The sequence below is a fragment of the Eupeodes corollae genome, chromosome 1 (genome assembly GCF_945859685.1).
Source record: "Eupeodes corollae chromosome 1, idEupCoro1.1, whole genome shotgun sequence".
Classification (NCBI taxonomy): Eukaryota; Metazoa; Arthropoda; class Insecta; order Diptera; family Syrphidae; genus Eupeodes; species Eupeodes corollae.
The window spans coordinates 276,439,339-276,459,153 of NC_079147.1; the positions used below are offsets into that span (position 1 = coordinate 276,439,339).

The 19,815-nt window shown below is 38.3% G+C and overlaps 2 protein-coding genes across 2 annotated transcripts; one reads left to right on the forward strand and one right to left on the reverse strand.

Moving 5' to 3' along the window:
* The first annotated feature begins 3,740 nt into the window (after positions 1-3,740).
* On the forward strand, positions 3,741-11,820 carry LOC129953646 (origin recognition complex subunit 3). The gene is made up of 7 exons (XM_056066967.1): positions 3,741-3,881; positions 3,940-4,225; positions 4,283-4,761; positions 4,822-4,947; positions 5,007-5,528; positions 5,590-6,143; positions 11,642-11,820. The coding sequence occupies exons 1-7, from the start codon at positions 3,855-3,857 to the stop codon at positions 11,736-11,738; spliced, it is 2,091 nt and encodes a 696-aa protein (XP_055922942.1). The 5' UTR covers positions 3,741-3,854; the 3' UTR covers positions 11,739-11,820.
* LOC129953644 (valine--tRNA ligase) lies at positions 11,801-15,746 on the reverse strand. The gene is made up of 6 exons (XM_056066966.1): positions 15,373-15,746; positions 15,135-15,302; positions 13,949-15,003; positions 13,689-13,890; positions 12,590-13,619; positions 11,801-12,527 (listed from the first exon to the last, which is right to left on the reverse strand). The coding sequence occupies exons 1-6, from the start codon at positions 15,541-15,543 to the stop codon at positions 12,025-12,027; spliced, it is 3,129 nt and encodes a 1,042-aa protein (XP_055922941.1). The 5' UTR covers positions 15,544-15,746; the 3' UTR covers positions 11,801-12,024.
* Positions 15,747-19,815: the final 4,069 nt, after the last annotated feature.

Below are 19,815 nucleotides of genomic sequence, written 5' to 3' on the forward strand. Positions count from 1 at the left end.
AGGATAAGGTTTTTACTTATTCGAATGTTTTTAAATAAGAACATCGTTGCATTCAGGATAGCACTTCATCCATTCAATAAGTTAGTCGGCACATTAACTTCTAGTTAGACCTATCCAATTTTGTGAAAAACTAGTGTGAACTTTATCTGATAAATAGGGTTGAAATTGCTTTAACTGTGATTTTACTTTTATATTGTGGAACTGGCCCTTAATGTTTTTAAAATGGTGTAAAACTATTTGGAAAAAGCACACAAATCAGAAATAAAACATAAGTTTAAAGAATTATGAAAAATTTCTCTGCAATCTCGAATATTTTGCAAACATTCAAGTTATTTAACAATTTGTCTTTTTTTTTGCGGAACTTAACTTAAATGTTAAATATTTCTTTTTGATTGTTGGAAAGTAAGCAGTACAGTTATATCGTGAACTGACATTTATCAACTGCTTTATTATTCACTAAATACGAATAAATGAATATTTGTCCCATTTCCTACATACACTTTATATATTCACAATAAGAAGTTCCATTTTAAAAATCCGGTCTGTGCTATTTTTCTTATTAAAATTGTCAAGCCGGAAATACACGACTAAGCCAATTGGCTTCGAGCCATTTGGGCCCGGTCCATTTGGAAACGTTTCAAATATACCCATCATACACGACCGAATCACAGTCACTTTGACGGATTGACTATTTTTATATTTTTTCGAGCTCAAGCAAAAACATGTTTATCTGAATAGAAATTAACACAAAAAGAGTTTTTATGAAATAAATTAAAAATTTCCATTCATTTTTTTTAGAAAAATGTGTTAAATTCACGAAGCTTGTAAGCAGAAAATATGGCTGAAAAATGTAACTCCATACGAAAAATAGTTATAAACTTACCCAGAAAAAATAAAAAGAGGGAAAGAGACATTAAGGATTGGTTACCTTAATTTATTGTATGATATAGACTGAGATAACTAGATTGTTTTTATATGTGGAGATAAGATTGTGTAAAAAGTCAGAACTATTTGGCTTGTTGATTCTTCACACACGGCTTAGCCAAGCCTTGGATTGTTGGCTAAGTCTCCTTAATTTTTGACTTACTGAAAATCCTGATAAATAAGATCTTTAACTCTTTCGTGTATGACCAGCTTAATAGAATAAATAAAACAACTTAAAAAAGCTAAAAAATAGTAAAATTGCCAATTAGAAAAATTACTACTTTTTCGAATCATTTTTATATTAGACAAATATTTTTAAACCATTGTAATATAAATAATATAAAAAGAATGACTTAAACAAGGAACATTAACTTCAGAAATTTCTTGGGAAAATTCAAATGTTATCAAGTTCACTTAGGAAGTTATTGTAATTGTTCCGATATGTCGAATTTAAAATTTGGACATTTCTCGACGTTTCAAGGTCCCTAGAGTCTAAATAATAGATTTTTAGAGCAATGTATGTACGTGTGTGTGTACGTACGTCCGTAAGTTCTGGGACTTTTTTCGTCGTTCATAGTTCAAAAACCAATGGATATTGACTTCAAATAAATTTTGTTATACGAATGACGCTAGCGATTTGAGTTAAATTTTAAATTATATATTGGAGCGTGATACCAAACTAGTATATTTTTGGGAAAAAACAAATTATTTGTAAATATAAAAAACTGAATACAAATATTTGTCACCTCGAATATTTTACGAACAAGAAATGATTTAATCTCCAAAATAATTATATGCAACGAAAAATAACGTTTTTGACAAATGGTAAAATTTATGAGAAAAATCGAATTGAAAGTTTCTCTACAAAAAATAAAAAACAAAAACAAAACTTAATCTTGGTAAAAATTTAATTACCACTCAACTATCTTTTCAAAAATTAAAAACTTACTTACCTAATCTCACAGAAAATATTGTTTTCAACATTCAAGTTATTCAGGAGGTCTGAGATTTCAAGGGAATTCTAGAACAATCAAGGGAGGTTTGCAAATATCAACGGAGGTCTGGAGATTTCAAGGGAGGTGTGGAGACTTCAAAGGAGGTCTGGAAATATCAAGGGAGGTCTGGAAATCTGAAATAGATACAAATTTTATTTCAATTTCGGAGGAAATCTTAATTTTGAATTTAACTATCCTTTTTTTATTAAATCCAGTTTAGTCTAGAAGGAAACATTAAATTTAAAATGTTTTGCTTTAAAAGGATTTTTTGTACAACGCACTTTTCCTAAGAACGCAAAAATCTATTGCACTATCTTTAGGTTAGGAGGTTCTTATAAATTTTGTTACATTTTTGGTTTAATACATTAATTTAACAAAATTATTCCCTAGAAACTTTCTTACGATTAAAAGGTCAACGTAAATGGTCAACGCGTTGACTCTTTGACGTAAAAATGACGTCATTTGTAGACCTACAACTAAACACTACACACAAATTATGTTATATATTTACATTGTACCAATTTTAACATTCTTTCACACACTAATAAGAAAAAAAATGAAAATAACGTTGGCTTAAATAAACATTATTTTGTCAAATTGTGTGATAGTCAACGTTTTAGGTATTAACGCTGTGAAATTTGACGGTGCGTTGACACAGAAAGTTTGGCCCTTTAAATCGACCATTTAGTTCAAGCTTAAGTCATGGCTTAACTGCAATGACGAAACGACTTAAGTCCTTACAATTCTGCTTAATATATGACAACCTACCCTCATTAATAATTCTTTTCTACATACAGAAACTACTACTACCCACTTTACAATAAGAAAATCAAATATAAAAAATATCTACATCGGATGCATTAGCTATGGAAAAATTCAAAATATGGCAAAGAAGCATTGTATCAAATCTTAAATTTGAAAATGTTGCTTTCAAATTTTCGGAATTCACAAAAATAGAAAATCCAAAATCAAATGAATACAATTTTCTGAAAACAAATCTAAAACGCATACAATAAAATGTATTGCATATGCATACCTGCTTTACATTGATATATAGATATGAATAAAAAAAATCTCAGGTAACGTCGGCAACGACTTATTTTTAGTTATATTTGAGTAATTTATTTTATTTATGTATTTCAATATTTGCAGTCGCTCTTAGATTCTGTACTTAATTTTCGTACAGGCAACGCCCCCATGGCTCACCTTCTGTAACAAAATTTTGTGTTCCACCACCACGTCAGATATTACGGTCAGTAAATTTGTAGTTCAAAAGAACAATTTTTTCGTTAGCTATGTGGAAATAGACACAATCCTGCTGAAACCACTTATCCTCCACATCAATATCTTGCAATTCGTGCCAAAAAAAAGTTATTACCTCACCTTACTCATTAAAAAAAAAAATACGGCCCGATGATGCCACCAGCCGATAAACCGCACCAAATAGTCACACTTAGTGGGTATATTGGTTTTTCTACAATCACCGTTTCCATTTCATGCCATTATGACTATTGAAGATGCTTGACAAGAGGCTTTAGTTCTTGAGTCAATTGCACGATATGCATTTTGATATAATAGCTTATTTTTATAATTTGACTAAATATCATTTAAGTATTGCTCAGTTGTTTACCTTTAAATGTAATTAAGACATACAATTTACATTTAGATGTGGTTCTCATTCGACATCGTCCTTTATAATTTAACCCACCCTTTATAACTTCAATCTTATAGCACCTTTATTTAAAAATTGGCAAAATGGTTTTGCTACACGAACAGAACTTTTAAATCAAACAACAACCGTCAACAACTGTCAAAAAAAACCAAACAAAAATTTGCAACTGCCACGGGCACGATCATTATATTTTTCTGCAAGCTAAACAATTTTTATAATTTAATAAATGAAACTATAAAGATAAGACTTTAAAATTATATAAAATGGATTCAACAATATCAGTTTCAAAGGTATGTAACAATTTTTTGCTGGATTATTGTTAAAAAATAAAAATGTTTCATTAACAAGGGGTGTTTCGTATTCAAAAACGGTGCAACTCGCGCCCAAAAAGGAACAACCAAATCCAAAAAAGCCAAACAATCTATAGCACCGCTTCTGGGAAAAGAAATAACCGATCAGCCCTTTTATAAGACATACTCACAAACGTGGACAAACTTCATAACAGATATTGAGGCTCTGCAACGAGAGTGTTGTTCCAAAACCTTAGGGGATTTGGTTGATCACATCGGGAAGGCATACAGTGGGGATAGCAGTTCGGTAAAGAATATTCTTCCAGCTGCTGCTTTACTAACTGGTAAGTATGCCCTTCTAATCACTTTCTTTTAAGTACAAATCAAATTTAAAAATTAAGGAATAAATCAACCCGATCACCATGAACAATTCGAAACCCTATCGCAACGGATAAAGGAACAACTCTCGGCGAGTGTTTGTGTCATTCAATCACGCGATTGCTCGAGTATCAAGGCAGCTGTTGAAACAATGGTTTATGGTTTTGTTGAGGAACCCTTCGAGGAGGATGAGGACGACAGAGATCATAAGCGTCTGCGTCGATCACAATGTACTATGCAGGTTCTCGTTGAATGGCACAAGAGTTCCAATGCGGACGCCAGTTTGGTTGTAATTTTACCAGATTTTGAGTGTTTCAATGGGAAAATACTTCAAGATTTCATTTTGATTTTAAGTTCATATTGTGCCAAGATTCCGATTGTATTGATATTGGGTGTGGCGACTGCTGTTTCAGCCTTGCACAGTACCCTGCCATACCACGTGACCAGCAAGATAAGATTGAAGATCTTCCAAACACAAGCCGCTCCAGTTGGATTAAATGAGGTTGGTCAAAAAGTAAATTCGAAACCAGGAGATCATATATAAATATATTTCTATTCAAAGATATTGGAAAAAGTGATCCTGTCGCCAAAGCATTCGGTCCGCTTATCTGGTAAAGCCTTCAAGTTCTTAACGCATATTTTCTTATTTTATGATTTCTCAATAAATGGATTCATACAAGGATTTAAGGCAAGAAAACAAAAGTAAACTTGCCTAAGTTACCAAAAATATATTATTCTCATTCACAGTACTGTCTTATGGAGCACTTCTTCCAAGGCAACGCATATGCCCTGTGTACATCCTACTGGTCGTCTCTTAAAATGATCAAGTCTCTTACGCACGAGGACATGGAAACTATTCGTCATCTCTTGTCCTTTCGTCCTTATGTTGAGGCTTTGAATGATTGCCAAAAGGTCATAGCCATACTCACCGACGATGGGTATCTTAAAAAGAAATTACCAAAACTTCTTCGGGATTGTCATTTACACTTCGTCTACTTTCGCACGTTCCTTGAATTTTTAACAGTTCTTGTGCAAAACTTACCCAAATCGCCGTTGGGAAAACTCCAACGGGAGCTCTATTGCAATTGTTTGTCGAAAGATATCACCGACACGACAGAATTCAAGGAATCATGGCAAATGCTAGGATTTATGTCAAAAGATGAGTTTGTTGCGAGTGTTTCGAGAGCTATCACAGCAACAAGTGATTTTGTCACCTCTCAAGATGAAGACTTGGATCTCACTGAAATATTTCGACCAAAAATAAATGAAGTAAGTTCATCTTCTTTTTTTCGAATAAACAAATTTTATTATCATTGAGTATTAATTTTAGAAGTTGGACGCTCTTAAGGAACTCCTTACAAAAGTCGTGATGGCCGGCATGGAGGTTAAGATCCATTCTAAAGCTTCAAACAGCGATTTGAAGGATGACCTTAAGCAAATCAGTCGCCATGACTTGAAGGAAAAACTTCTACAAATGTCCAAACAAGAAAAACCAATTTCAGATTTTACGAAATCAGTAAATGAAACTTTGGACTTCATTAAAATCCACATAGTTGAAGAATACCTCAAGCCTCTGACTAAAGCCCCGCCATTGTATGAATTGTTTGTTTTCTCAGACATTGCTACAGTTCGAAGGAATATCATAGGAGCTCCACGGGCTGCTTTGCATATGGCTTTAAATAACCCGAATTATTATTTGCAGTGTAAATGTTGTGAGTTGGATAGTAATTTGTCAATGGTTCCGACATTGCCGGATCTTTCGGTGGCGTACAAATTGCATTTGGAGTGTGGAAAGATGATAAATCTTTTTGATTGGTTGCAGTCGTTTCGATCGGTGGTGGATTATAGTGAGGAAGATCAGGAGCAAGTAGATCCAGAGATTCAGTAAGTAAATTTAATTAAATTGTGCCGTGCTTACTAGTGGTAACCATCAGCTGCAAGGGTGAGTAAATCCTCCGATGGTTAACCTCACCTTACACAAACCCCTGCCCCCTCCTTTCCTTCTATAGGTATCACTCCTGCTTTGCGTTCTTTTGTCTAATGGTCAAAGATGGGTCGCCTTAAATGTTTGTTTTATGGCATAAAACTAGATAGTTAGTGCGTAGCACTGTCATGTCATAAGTCTTGGTTTCGATCCCTGTCCGTGCCATCTAAACTCTCCTTTCTCCTTCCACCATAAGAGGTTCAAAGTTTCTTAGGTATTTTGGTTGCACTTGGTTACAAACAACCAATAAAGAGACTTTGAAGCTATTTGTTGTGCGCATAAGGCTCTCAATTTTACATTTATTTCTTTTTGTTTATATCTTTTAGAAACTTGAGTATTTTAGGCAATTTGGTAGTGTCCCAAGTATTTCCTCACATTTTCAAAAAATGTGATCAGATGTTTTTTACTTTTGGTTGTTACAAAACCCACAACTAACAATATCTGTTAGGCTAAGAATGTTAAGGTACCCCTTCAGCTTACAATGGCCATTTGACTTGTTAATATTCTTAGGTTATTCCCTTTATTAGGCTTATGAACTCTTCGAAACTTTTACAATTAGCAAGTAATGTTTTTGACTGTCTCACTTTTAGCTGTTCTTCGTAGATTGATTTTCGGTTGTTTTTAATTACGTTTTCTTCTATTTCAGCAGGGTTAGGGACCGATCAGTGGAGTTGTGGCACCTATTTTTCCTTTAGGAGTCTGCTTCTTCATTTCCCTAAACACCAACATACCCAATAAAATTTGAAACCATATAACTTTTCAAATTCGTTTAGTGTTATTTTCAAGCTAATAAAGTAAGAAATAAGTGCTGCTTGACTATCTGACATAATTGATATGTTTTCGTTACCAAAGCTATTTCGATATAGGGTAGGTTTGGTTAAAGTGGCTGCAGATTCAGAATCTACACACTTAGGCCAAAAGAAAAGGCCCATTGTGATACCACATGAATCTAGAGAATTACTTCTTACAAGTCGAAGCATTTTGAGCTTTTTCTAAAGCGAAGAAGATATTTGATATCCTTTTTAGCTAGTTCCCTGGGATTATCAAAAGAGTAGTCCACCAGATGAAGCTTACATCTTAGTGATGGAGCAGGGCAAGTACAGAGAGGGTGAGAGATTGTTTCATCTCTTTCTCATACAGCTCCTGCAGAAGTCATTTGAGGCTACACCAAGTCGTATTGCGTGTCTGCCTACAAGACAGCGTCCCGTTAGGACACCTATTAGAGAGCTTATATGAAGTCTGCTTTGAGATAACAAATCTTTAGAGCGCTTTAGGTCCATTGAAGGCCATATGAGTTTTGTGGCTGCTCATGTTGTTAAATTGTGCTACCTAGAATTGGCTATTGCAAAAGCAGTTTCTTTTAGCATAAGTTTACATGTAGCTATCGGTATACCTATCTCCTCCTTTTCAGGTAAAATAGGCATGACGGTTCCATTTTTAGCAATTTCATTGGCTCCAGAATTTCCTGTGATGTCTCTGTGGCCCGGCACCCAACAAAGGTGAATGGTAAATTGCTGCGCCATCTCCAAAAGAGACGATCGACAATCGAGGGCCGTTTTAGATTTGGTTGAGACACCGTCAAGAGATTTAATAGTAGCCTGACTTTCAGAGAAGATGCGGATATCAGGAGTTGATATCTCCTTTTCTCTTAGCCAGGAGAGAACCTCTTTGATCGCTAAAATTTCCGCTTGGTAGACGCTACAATGATTTGGGCAACGGAATGAGATACTCAGATTAAGCTTTTCTGAGTACACACCACTACCAACTCTCTCATTTGTGTCTAACGCTGCTGAGGGTGTGGTTCTCAATTCCCCGCTTATTACCCCATTTGCTTCCTATGGCTTTCTTGCAAAGGAAAAGAGCTACTGTAGCTTTTTTTACTCTTTCCTGAATATTAGGTTTCCAACTTAATTGTTTGACCAATATCAGACCACGATATTTGGCTTCATTGGTAAAAAATTCACCTTTTATTGAAGGAGGTATAATTACTGGGATCTTTTATTTCTGCGTAAAAAGGAGAATGTCGGTTTTTTAAAGATTAATACTAAGTTCGCGGTTATCAGCCCATTTAGTAAGCATATTGTGTGCGTTTTGGAGGAGGTCTTTCAGTGTATTAGGATGTTTTCCTGTGACGGCAATAGCAACCACTCTAGCCTGCGCTCTCAAGGGATATTAGTAGTTCGTTAAACACTATGTTCCACAGGAGAGGGGACAGAACACCACATTGCGGAGTGCCTCTACTGACCTTTTTGTGCAAAAATCCCCCATCTTAGAGTTGATGATCCTGCTTTTAAGCATTAGAATAATCAACTCACAGAGTGAGTATTCGACGTTTAGGGTCGTCATAGCAGAAGTCATAGCGGATGTGTCAACGTTGTTGAAAACGCCCTCAATATCCAGAAGGGCCATCATACTATATTCCTTTTGCTCTACGGAGTTGTCCATAGTTCGTACCAGAGTGTGCAAGGCTGTTTCTACCGATTTCCCTTTGCAGTAAGCATGATGAGACATCGATAGTCTCTTATCTATGATATTACGTACATGGATATCAACCAATCGTTCCAGAGTTTTGAGAATGAATGATGATACGCTAATAGGTCTTAGATATTTAGGGTTGACATGCGAGCATTTACCCGCCTTGGGAATGAAAACTACCTTGACTTTTCTCCATCGCAGAGGTATATAAACCAGATCTAGACAACTTTTAAAGATCATCTCAATGATGGGCAAAGTTATACCGATGGTATGTTGTAGCTCAGCTGGCGTGATTTGATCTGGACCGAAACTATTCAAAGCCCATGTGAATTTTTCTTTTCTAACAAGACCTTGAGGAAAAGTTAAGTTAATACCTGACCCAGGACGGTTTGTTGTATTAACAGATTTGGAGCTATCTGGGAAGTGGGTGTCTAATAGCAGTATTAGCGTTTCTTCGCAAGAGTTGGCCCATGTACCATCTGAGTTTTAAAGACAACTAGGCATGGTTGAAATTGTCGAGAGAACCTTCCTTAACCTTGATGCCTCCGAGGATTCTTCTATTAAGGTACAGATAGATCTCCATGAGGATCTATTTTCAATTCTTGTTTAGACTTTTTGAGGGATTCCTTATAGGAATCCCAATCTTGCGGGCGTCTAGTCTTTTTTGCACTGTTGAAAAGCCTTCTACAACCTTTCCTGAGTATTTCTAATTCAGCAGCCCACCAATATGGTTTCTTCTTTCCCCGTACTGTGGTAAGGGGGCAGGCAGTTTCCATGACTTTATTGAGGGCTGCTGTAAGCTCATCGACTTTTTGATCGAGATCAAGAGCGCACAAGGGAGAATCCGAAAGTTCTGGTTTAATCAGACTTTTCAGAGTTGTCCTATATTTTCTGTTTTCTTATAATTCTGGAATTGGGTCGGTTTTGGAGGCTCTTAAATAAGTGTGAATTGGATGTATCTATGATCGGAGAACGAGTGCTCCTTTGATACTCTCCAATTAAATATTTTATTTGAGAGACATAACAAGACAAGATATCTAATACTTCGTGTCGATTTGAAGTAACGAAGGTTGGTTCACTACCTACGTTACTTACTACCAGATTAGTTCTTAAAATATAATCAAAAAGATACTCACCTCTGGCATTGATATCGGTGCTACCCCAAGTAGTATGGTGCGCATTGGCGTCACAACCGATAATTAAGTTGGTTTTACGTCTTGTTGATTCAGCGATCGTCTTCTCCAGAATGGTACCAGGCAGTGGGCCCTGGTGGTCGTGGCCCAAATATGCTGATACCAGCCAGTAGGTATGGTTGTCTATTCCCATACTAGCGGTGAGGACGTCTTTATCACTGAAATTAGGAAGTAAAAATACATTTAGACTACGTTTTACTAGTATGCAAGATTACCTTTTCCTGTTACATATAACACTTAGCAGCCAGGAGTTCTCAATGCTCGAACCAGGGATTTCACAATCCAGATCTCTTGGAGGAGAACGACATCTTCCCCAGTTTTTGACAGGCAGAGAAGAAGGGAGGCCGAAGCCTTTAAAGAGTCTTGGAGATTAATCTGTACTATTTGCAGCATTTTGGCTACAAATAGGCAGATCCACCACTGTTAAATCCAGCTCATCCAGATCAAACGAAGAATAACCTTACAGTTCATCTTCTTCCTCACTGGGGAGAACTTTGTCGGTTGAGTCATCAGTCTCCATCAGGGATTAACTTTTGACATTTTCGGAAGAAGACTGTGCTGCGACAGAAGAGGGCCCTGTTACATCATCATCCACATCCAAGGATGGGAAGGTGATGATAGCACTGCGACCCCCTACGTCTTGCGACACAGCTCCTGAAAAGAATCGGAAGAAGACTGTGCTGATATCATTAACATCCTCTACTTAACAACATCGTTCAAGAATGAGGCTAGAGTTTACCAATCCGTTCAGTTTTAAAAGCTTTATTGTTTACACCATTGATAGGGTTCTTATTCTGAAACATATAATATAAAGAAAACATGATATCAAAATCAGATATCCGTATTTTCTCATATAGTCATGTCGCTTTCAAATCTCTGGACTCTGTCTCTACAAACTCTATTACAGTATATAACTTTCAAATATCTCAAATGGAGGTGGCACAACAGTTTAATATTCACATTTGCTGGGTGCCACACCATTGAGACTTTCCAACAAATTGTTAGAAAGCCCCAAGATTCATGTGGTGTCACAATAAGCCATTAAATTGGCCTAAGTTTGTCCTACTCCATTACGGACAACCACTTTAAACTACACAACTGTTCATCTGGGTGATGAAAAACTTTCAAAATCTGTCTGCGACTTTAAGGTACCGGTTAAAACTGTGAGCCCTGTTAAGCTTGGGGTTTTTAAAGGAAAGTTGAAAAACTTTTTCTATTGTGGTTTTTAAGATTGATTCATACACGCTTATACCCCAAACATGAGCAGCAAAGTGTCAAAAATCTTTTATTTTGCAGGTATTTGAATCCGTTTGTTTTAGAACACAACAGATTTAACATACATTGACAAAAATTTGCCAGGGCAATCATTAATAAAATTCCTCGATAAATTTCCACATGTTGCAAATCTCCTTTCTTGTGAATTGGGTAGATTACTGATCTACCTGCTTTAGAAAATTATCGTTTTTTTTTTCGGCATATTTTCAATATTGGGATATAAGTTGGCGACGGTCTACGTAACACCTCTGATAAGGAGTTGAAGGGGGGTTCAATTTACTAATTATTCGATCGAAATCGCGGGTAAATCCAAGTACGGCAGGTCATTTGAATCTTTGATAATTAAGGCTTCGCTACACTTCAAGATGACGCGATTAATTTATTTTTAGTCAATGCTTCTCTCATTTCTTTAAGTCTTATTTCTAAGTATTTTTGTTTTCTTTTATATTTTCCAGAGCTCGTTTCACACGCGCTGTTGCAGAGCTACAATTCCTGGGCTACATAAAAACCTCTAAACGGAAAACTGACCATGTAACGCGTTTAACGTGGTAATTCATTTTTTTCGTTTGTTTTCATTTCGCCATTATTTATTTTAAAATAAAAAAGAAAAACTGTTATTTATGTTTTCATTGAATTTTTTTTGCATTTACTTTTATTCTTCTCTCATTTCTGTTTATATAAATCAAAAAAGCTTAATTGTGACGACATATAGTAGGTACCTAGACGCGAAGAAAAATCAACTAACTGTATTCAAATACTCTCCGAAAACTGATATCATTATGGTTTAAAATAAGTTAAATCTCCTTTTTTCCTGTTAAGCACCGTGATCATTTAAAATCTACATCAATTTCAAAGTCTGAATTGCATCGGTAATCCTTTGGATTTCACTTGAAGACTCGGCTAGTTTATCAGTATTTGCCGTCTGGACATCGGCTGGAACTTTTGTGCTATAATCTGCGGCCGACATGGCTTGATTCAATTTACTGACAGTTTGTTCGAGTTGGACTTTCTTCTTCTCGAGCTTTGTGATTTCCTTGTCGGCTTCAATCAAACCCTTTAGTAGCAAGTGGACTTCACATTGACCCGAGACAGTGAGAATAGCACAGCCTTGGGGTACTTCTGTGTCGAAGTGGATCTTCGAGCAGAATGACACTGTTGTCAGGTCATTGGCATACTTCTTAAGGATGTCATTGGGCTGAGAGTCAGTGCAGTAAATGAAAGCTTCAGTTTTTGTCTTATTGGGGAGATTGTAGTCGCTGCGTGCTGAACGAATGATTCGCGCTGCTTTTTGCACGAACTCAACTTCCCGCTCGACTTCTTCGTTACGCCATGATGTATTCTCTAAAAAATTATACATATATATCGAAATGGGAACACATGGAAAGACATGACTGAAAACATACCTGGATAAGAAGCTACACAAATGCTTGGAGTTTGTTCCAAACGTGGCAGCCTCTGATACAACTCCTCCGAGATGAAAGGCATAAACGGAGATATTATCCTGAGACCGAGATCAAGGCAAGTGTAGAGGGCTTTGCGAGCTGATGCCTTCTGGTCATCGGTTCCGTTCTGGAAGATCGGTTTCAAGCACTCCAAGTATACATCACAAAGATCATACAACCAGAAACTATAACAGGCGCTTGTAGCTGTTGCAAATTCATAGTTTTCAAATCCAGTATTGCATGCTTCGATGGCAGCAGCCAGTCGCGATAAGATCCACACGTCCATGTTGTTCTCCTTTCCAGTGATAGTTATATCGGCACTATATTTCTCCTCCCCACCAAAGTACATAAGGGCAAATTTGGTTGCATTCCACAGCTTGTTACAGAAGAATCGGTAGCCTTGGACACGGTTTATGTCCAAGTTTATGTCACGAGCTTGAGTGATGTAGGCGCACAGGGCGAAACGTAACGCATCCGTTCCACATTCTGGAATTCCATTTGGAAAATCTTGTTTCTGTCCGGCTTTGGCGCGTTCAATTTCCCTGGGGTCCAAGTTGGAGGTGAGTAATTGCTCGTGTAGCCCTTCGAGAGAGATCCCGCGAATAACGTCGATTGGATCGATAACGTTGCCCAAACTCTTCGACATTTTACGACCATGTGCGTCACGGACCATGGGATGTAGGTAGATTTCTTTGAATGGTAACTTGCCCAAGAGTTTTTGACCGAAGAACACCATACGTGCCACCCAGAAGAACAGAATGTCGTGCCCGGTTTCGAGCAGAGAGGTTGGGTAGAAGGCTTGCATGTCATCGGTATTGTCTGGCCAGCCAAAGACAGAGAAGGGGAACAATCCTGAACTGAACCATGTGTCTAGGACATCTTCGTCTTGATTGAGAATGATCTTGCTGGCGTCGACATTGAATTTTGCAGCAGCTTTTGAAAGAGCTTCCTCCTTGCTGCGAGCAACGATCCAGTAGTCTTCATTATCGCCCTAAAATCAAATATATGCTTTGTATATTTTCGAAGCGACATCAATGACAATATGCAGGCTTGGACTTACACCTTTGATGCTTGAATCAGTGAAGGTCACAAAGTATGCTGGGATGCGATGGCCCCACCAAAGCTGACGCGAAACACACCAATCACGAATTCCATTCATCCAGTGATACCATATCTTGGTGTGGTGTTCGGGGACAATCTTCAGGTCTCCGTTCTTGACAGCGTCTGTGGCAGCTGCGGCCATATCGTCACACTTCACGTACCTTTTAAAAATAAATTAGTTTGAGTTACTTGCTATATTCGAGAAGCTTTGTTACTTACCATTGTGGTTTAATCATCGGTTCAACTACGTCTTTGGAACGACTGCAGAAAGGTACCACCATTGGATTGTTCACAGTGTCCCTGTACAATCCCAATTCCTTCAGTTTTTCAACAATCTTCTTGCGACAATCGAATCTCTTCATTCCAGTGAATTCGCCGTAATCCCCAACGATGTAACCGTCGTCGTTGAAAATGGTTATAAATGGTAAGCCCTGACGTTTTCCAACCTCATAATCGTTAGGATCATGAGCTGGGGTGATCTTCACAGCACCAGTACCGAAATGCATTTCCACAAAGTCATCGCACACAATTGGCAACTTGCGATCGCAGAATGGATGTCTCACGAATTTGCCATGTAAATGCTTGAATCTCTCATCGGTGGGGTGGACAGCGACAGCTGTGTCACCCAACATTGTCTCTATACGAGTGGTGGCCACAATAATCTCATCATCAGTACCCTCAACTTTGTAGGCAAACTTCACCAACACTCCGAATTCAACCTTATCAGTGTAGCCAGGAATGTTGAAGAATGTCCGGCCGGGAATATCAATTTTGTCCACCTCGATGTCTGAAATCGCCGATCGCAGGGCACACGACCAATTCACCAGCCTCGAACTCCTGTAAATGCTTCCGTCTTCGTGAAGTCGGACAAATGCTTCGGTAACGGCACGACACAGTTTTGGATCCATGGTAAATGCCACCCGGCTCCAATCGTATGACGAGCCCAAACACTTGAGTTGGTCATAGATGCGATCGCCCTTCTCCCGGCGCCAGTCCCAGATCTTCTCAATGAACTTCTCGCGACCCAGATCATGCCGACTCAGCTTCTCCTCACGCCACAGTTTCTTCTCCACAACAACTTGAGTGGCTATTCCAGCGTGATCACATCCAGGCACCCACAAAGTGGTGTAGCCCTTCATCCGATGGTATCGGGTGATTGCATCTTCAATGGCATTCGTCAACGCATGTCCCAAATGAAGAGATCCAGTGACATTGGGTGGTGGAATCACCATGATGAATTTGCCTTTGGGATTTGTTTCGGTAATCGATTTGCGCTTTAGAGGAGAAGAAAAACATTTGTGTACATGAAAAATAAATCTCCAATTGGAAAATAATTTATTTAACACGTGAATCATTCAGTTGCATGGAGAATGACGCAACTTTTATTCATTGTATATTTACTTACGCCGTACTCGGGCTTGAAGAATCCCTCCTTCTCCCACCAACTGTACCAAGCAGCTTCGACATAGCGTGGACTATAGGCATCGGGTAAAGCGTCCGAGATGTTTTTCTTTTCGCCTGGCGCTGTGCTGGCAGTATAAACGGCTGCTTCTTTCACTTCTTTCGTTTTTTTCTATTGTTCAAAATTAAGACAATAACATTTACTTTCACTTTCGTGGACAAATAGTTGCTTTTACACATACCTCGGGCTTTTCTTTTGTGGCAACTGGAGCGGAAGCCTTTTTGTCGAGTTTTTCTTGAAGTTTTTGCAACTTGGCTGCTTTTTTAGCTTCTTTTTCTAATTGCTTAGCAGTTTTTGGTGGTTCCTCACCATTGGCAACGGCTGTTGGTGGTGCTTCTGATTCTTGTGGCATTGTTTACTTTTTGTTTTGTTTTTCAAATAAGTTGGAAATAGATGCCACGATTGGAGTATTTTCTTGTTTGGACAAAAGCTAAGTACCAAAACGAAAGTTGAGTCTTGAACTGAAGACCTTGTTGTCGTCAGCGAATTCCAGAATCAAGTACGAAACGAACCAAGACACGCTGCATGCGCGAAGAGATCGGTATGTCAGGTGGAAATTGAAATTGACAGTGACAGTCAAGAAAATAAGAAATCAAGGGATGGCCTGAGGAATTTTTCGAAATTCGATAAATGGAATTGTGTTGTTTGTGTGTGTTATGCGTGTTTAGTAGCCTGAAATTTATTGAACAATTAAAGATAAAGTGGGATATATTTTCAATTATATTTCGGGCGACTTTCCATTACCGCAGCATGAGTATCCTTCTGATTCTTTTTTGGAGTTAGGTAAGGATCTCAATAAAACATGTTTAAAATATTAAGGTGAGGAAAAACCGTTAAGTCATAATAGAAAACATTTCTTTCACGGATTTAACCCTCCTTTTTTGTATTTTGATTTTTGAGCCACTGCATACGCCTAACTCACTATTCACATTAGTAAGACCTACGAATGAACGAATATTCGTCGATTTTGACATTTCTTTCACATGAGAGTTTTTCATTCGTCGCGAATGAAGTTTGACTTTGACAATTGTTTTTTTGTGTGTATTTATCATTATTGTGTGCATCCATTTAATGCAGATCGGAAAATTTTAGGAGAATATGTTTCCATAATAAGACTGCTAGAAAAATATCCAGAAAAGTTATTCACATATTTTCATTCATTCCCCAGTCACCACCGAAATCAAAAAAATAATAATTTATTTAGGTAAAGTACGCGCGATTATTTTATTCGTTGGGAGTGTGGATAATGTGGAACGCGAATACAGTTTGACAGTTCGTATCAACTACAATTTTTTTCGCGACGAAAATTTGTTTTCTTAAATTTATTAATATATAATATTGAAAAGTAAAAGTATGCATCAGAAATCAATTAGAAGCTATATTACTATCGATTTGTTAAGAATTTGTGTGGAAATATGTCTCGGTTCACGTCAAAAGTCAAAACCATCCGACTATACTCTTTTCGCTGCAAACGGAACCCCGATTCCAACCTACGGTTTTCGCACCTTGCAGATGAACTTAGGCCTCCGTCGAGATTTAACATGGCGTTTTGTGGTAGCAGAAGTCAGCAAACCTATTATCGGTGCAGACTTTCTAGCTTTCTATCAACTTCTTGTGGACGTATCACACAGCAGATTGCTAGACGGAATTACTGGACTTTCCGCACTGGGTTGCCACGCATTTGAGATGTCATCACATGTGAAATCAGTTTCCGGAACTTCAAAGTACATCGAGCTGCTTAAAAAGTATCCCAGTTTGACTCGACCTGATGGAAGCTTCAAAGAAATCCGACACTCCACCGTTCATCACATCAATACGAAAGCAGGCCCTCCAGTTAGCTGCAAATCACGACGTTTAACACCTGACAAGATGAAAATTGCAAAAAGTGAGTTCGAGACAATGCTGAAAATGGGAATAGCTCGCCGTTCCGAAAGCTGCTGGTCATCACCACTTCATCTCGTTGCCAAAAAGTCAGGTGATTGGCGTCCGTGTGGAGATTACCGCTCTTTAAACGACCGCACGATTCCAGACAACTATCCTCCAAGAAATCTTCAGGATTGTTCAGCTAATCTCTCAGGGAAGAAAATAGTTTCCAAGATTGATTTCGTAAGAGCGTTCAATCAGATTCCGATCGCACCAAAAGACATCAAGAAAACGGCCATAGTTACACCATTTGGACTGTTTGAGTTTGCGTTCATGACGTTTGGCCTCCGAAATGCCGCCCAGACCTTTCAGAGGTTCATCGACGAAGTCACAAATGGTCTCGACTTTTGCTTTCCATACGTGGACGATATTTTGGTGGCATCGGATGACGAAGAGCAACATTTTCACCATCTTCAAACTCTTTTCGAAAGACTCAACAAATTTGGCGTTGTCATTAATGTTGCTAAATGCGAGTTTGGTAAGTCTAAAATAAAAATAAGTAAGCCACCAACGACAGTTAAGCAGCTTAGAAGATTTCTGGGTTCTATCAACTTCTATAGGCGCTTCGTCAAAAACGCAGCCAGTCTTCAAGCTCCACTGAACGAGTGCTTAAAGGGACCGGACATCAAAGGCAACAAATTCATCACTTGGACAAAACCACTTTTGCAAGCTTTTGCTGCTTGTAAAGAGGGACTTATTAAAGCTGCCTTGCTTGCACATCCTGATCCAACACTCGAATGGGGACTTTTCACTGATGCATCAGACTGTGCCATGGGTGCAGTCCTACAACAGAAAACCCCAATCGGTTGGCAGCCACTGTCATATTTTGCAAAGAGTTTCAACAACTCTCAACGTAAATACAGCACGTATGACAGGGAACTTTTAGCGATCTACTCAGCCGTAAAGTACTTCAAGTTTATGTTGGAAACTTGAAATTTTACCATTTTCACGGATCATAAACCGTTGGTGTTTGCCATTAAGCAAAAGCCCGAAAAGGCATCACCTCGACAGTTTAGATGTCTTGATCTCATTGGTCAATTTTCAACTGACATCCAACACATCGCTGGAACGGAAAATATAGTAGCAGATACGTTGTCAAGAGTTGAAGGCATCAGCAAGTCAGTGAACTTTGAAGAACTCGCAATGTCTCAAACAGGTTATAGAGAACTTAAAAACATTATTAAATCTGCTTCTGCATTACAGGTTGTAAAAGTTCCGCTTCCTAACTCTCAATTGCAAATATTTTGTGATGTGTCAAAAGGTGTTGCTAGACCGTTTGTAACAAAACCTTTTCGCCATCAAGTATTTGAATCACTGCACAGCTTGAGTCATCCTGGAACAAACGCTTCAGTTAAATTGGTTTCATCAAAATTCGTCTGGCCTTCAATCCGAAAAGACTGCAGAGCATGGGCAAAGTCATGCATTCCGTGCCAACGATCAAAGATAACTCGTCATACGTCATCCCCTGTTGGAAACTTTGAACAACCATCGTCGAGGTTTGAGCATATACATGTTGACTTCGTTGGACCACTGCCATATTCACGAGAATTCAGATTTTGCCTTACGGTTGTCGATAGGTACTCGCGCTGGCCTGAAGCTTACCCTTTAGAAGATTCCACTGCTGAGACACTTGCAAGAACACTCTTCGCTAATTGGATATCCCGTTTTGGAGTACAACTCAAGGTTACATCTGACCGTGGCAGACAATTTTTGTCTGATCTATTTCAGGCTTTGACAAAATTGTTTGGCATCAATCATCTGACGACAACTGCTTACCACCCTGCCGCTAATGGCATGGTTGAAAGGTTCCATCGCCAATTGAAAGCCGCTATTGAGTGCCATGAATCCCCAGCATGGGGCGATGAACTTCCTGTTGTACTCCTTGGGCTCAGGACAGCATACAAAGAAGACTTACAAGCTACAGTAGCCGAAATTTTGTATGGAGAATCCATCAGAATCCCCGGTGAATTTTTGTCACCACGAAAAGATAGCGTCAGTGATCCGACAACCTTCATCAACCAACTTCGACTTCATTTTGAACATCTAACACCAGTTTCAGCATCCCGTCACAGATCCAGAAAAATCTTTGTGTTCAAAGAACTATCTACATCATCCCACGTTTTCATCAGAAGAGATGCAGTTAGAATCGGACTACAACAACCATATGAAGGTCCATTCCCCGTCGTTAAAAGATCAAATAAATTTTTTTTTGTTAAGATTCGAGGAAAAGAGGTAACAGTTTCAATCGATCGTTTAAAACCGGCTTTTCTACTTTCAGACAATCATAATCCCAGCTCAGAAAAACCAACATCTCTTCCCGTCTCTCCAGAAACAGCTGATGACATCATCATCCGAAAAACTAGATCAGGTAGATCAGTTCGAATTCCAGACAGACTTGGGATAAATAGGAACTAACTTCAATCCCATCGTAACAAAGTCACTGGAAGGGGAGTGTTGTAGGAGTCTATATATCCAACGCCCGTTGTTTCAAATATTCAAATTTGAATATCAAAGAAATATTATCGAGCATTTCGGATCGGCCGCAAGAGTGCGTTACAAATTCATCTACCCATTTTTACTTCTGCTTCATCATTCGTCGATTTGCCTTCAGCCAGATAACGTCGTTCATGTTTCAATCAAATAATTAATTAAATCGATTACTTTATAAATAATACTTAAATACATTACATATATTGTTTAA

Coding starts and splice junctions, on each gene's coding strand:
- LOC129953646 (XM_056066967.1), top strand. CDS start 3,855: ATGGATTCAACAATATCAGTTTCAAAG. Junction 4,762..4,821: donor CTCCAGTTGGATTAAATGAG/GTTGGTCAAAAA, acceptor TTCTATTCAAAG/ATATTGGAAAAAGTGATCCT. Junction 4,948..5,006: donor GATTCATACAAGGATTTAAG/GCAAGAAAACAA, acceptor TCTCATTCACAG/TACTGTCTTATGGAGCACTT.
- LOC129953644 (XM_056066966.1), bottom strand. CDS start 15,543: ATGCCACAAGAATCAGAAGCACCACCAACAGCCGTTGCCAATGGTGAG. Junction 13,620..13,688: donor CTGATTCAAGCATCAAAGGT/GTAAGTCCAAGC, acceptor ATTTGATTTTAG/GGCGATAATGAAGACTACTG. Junction 12,528..12,589: donor TTGTGTAGCTTCTTATCCAG/GTATGTTTTCAG, acceptor ATAATTTTTTAG/AGAATACATCATGGCGTAAC.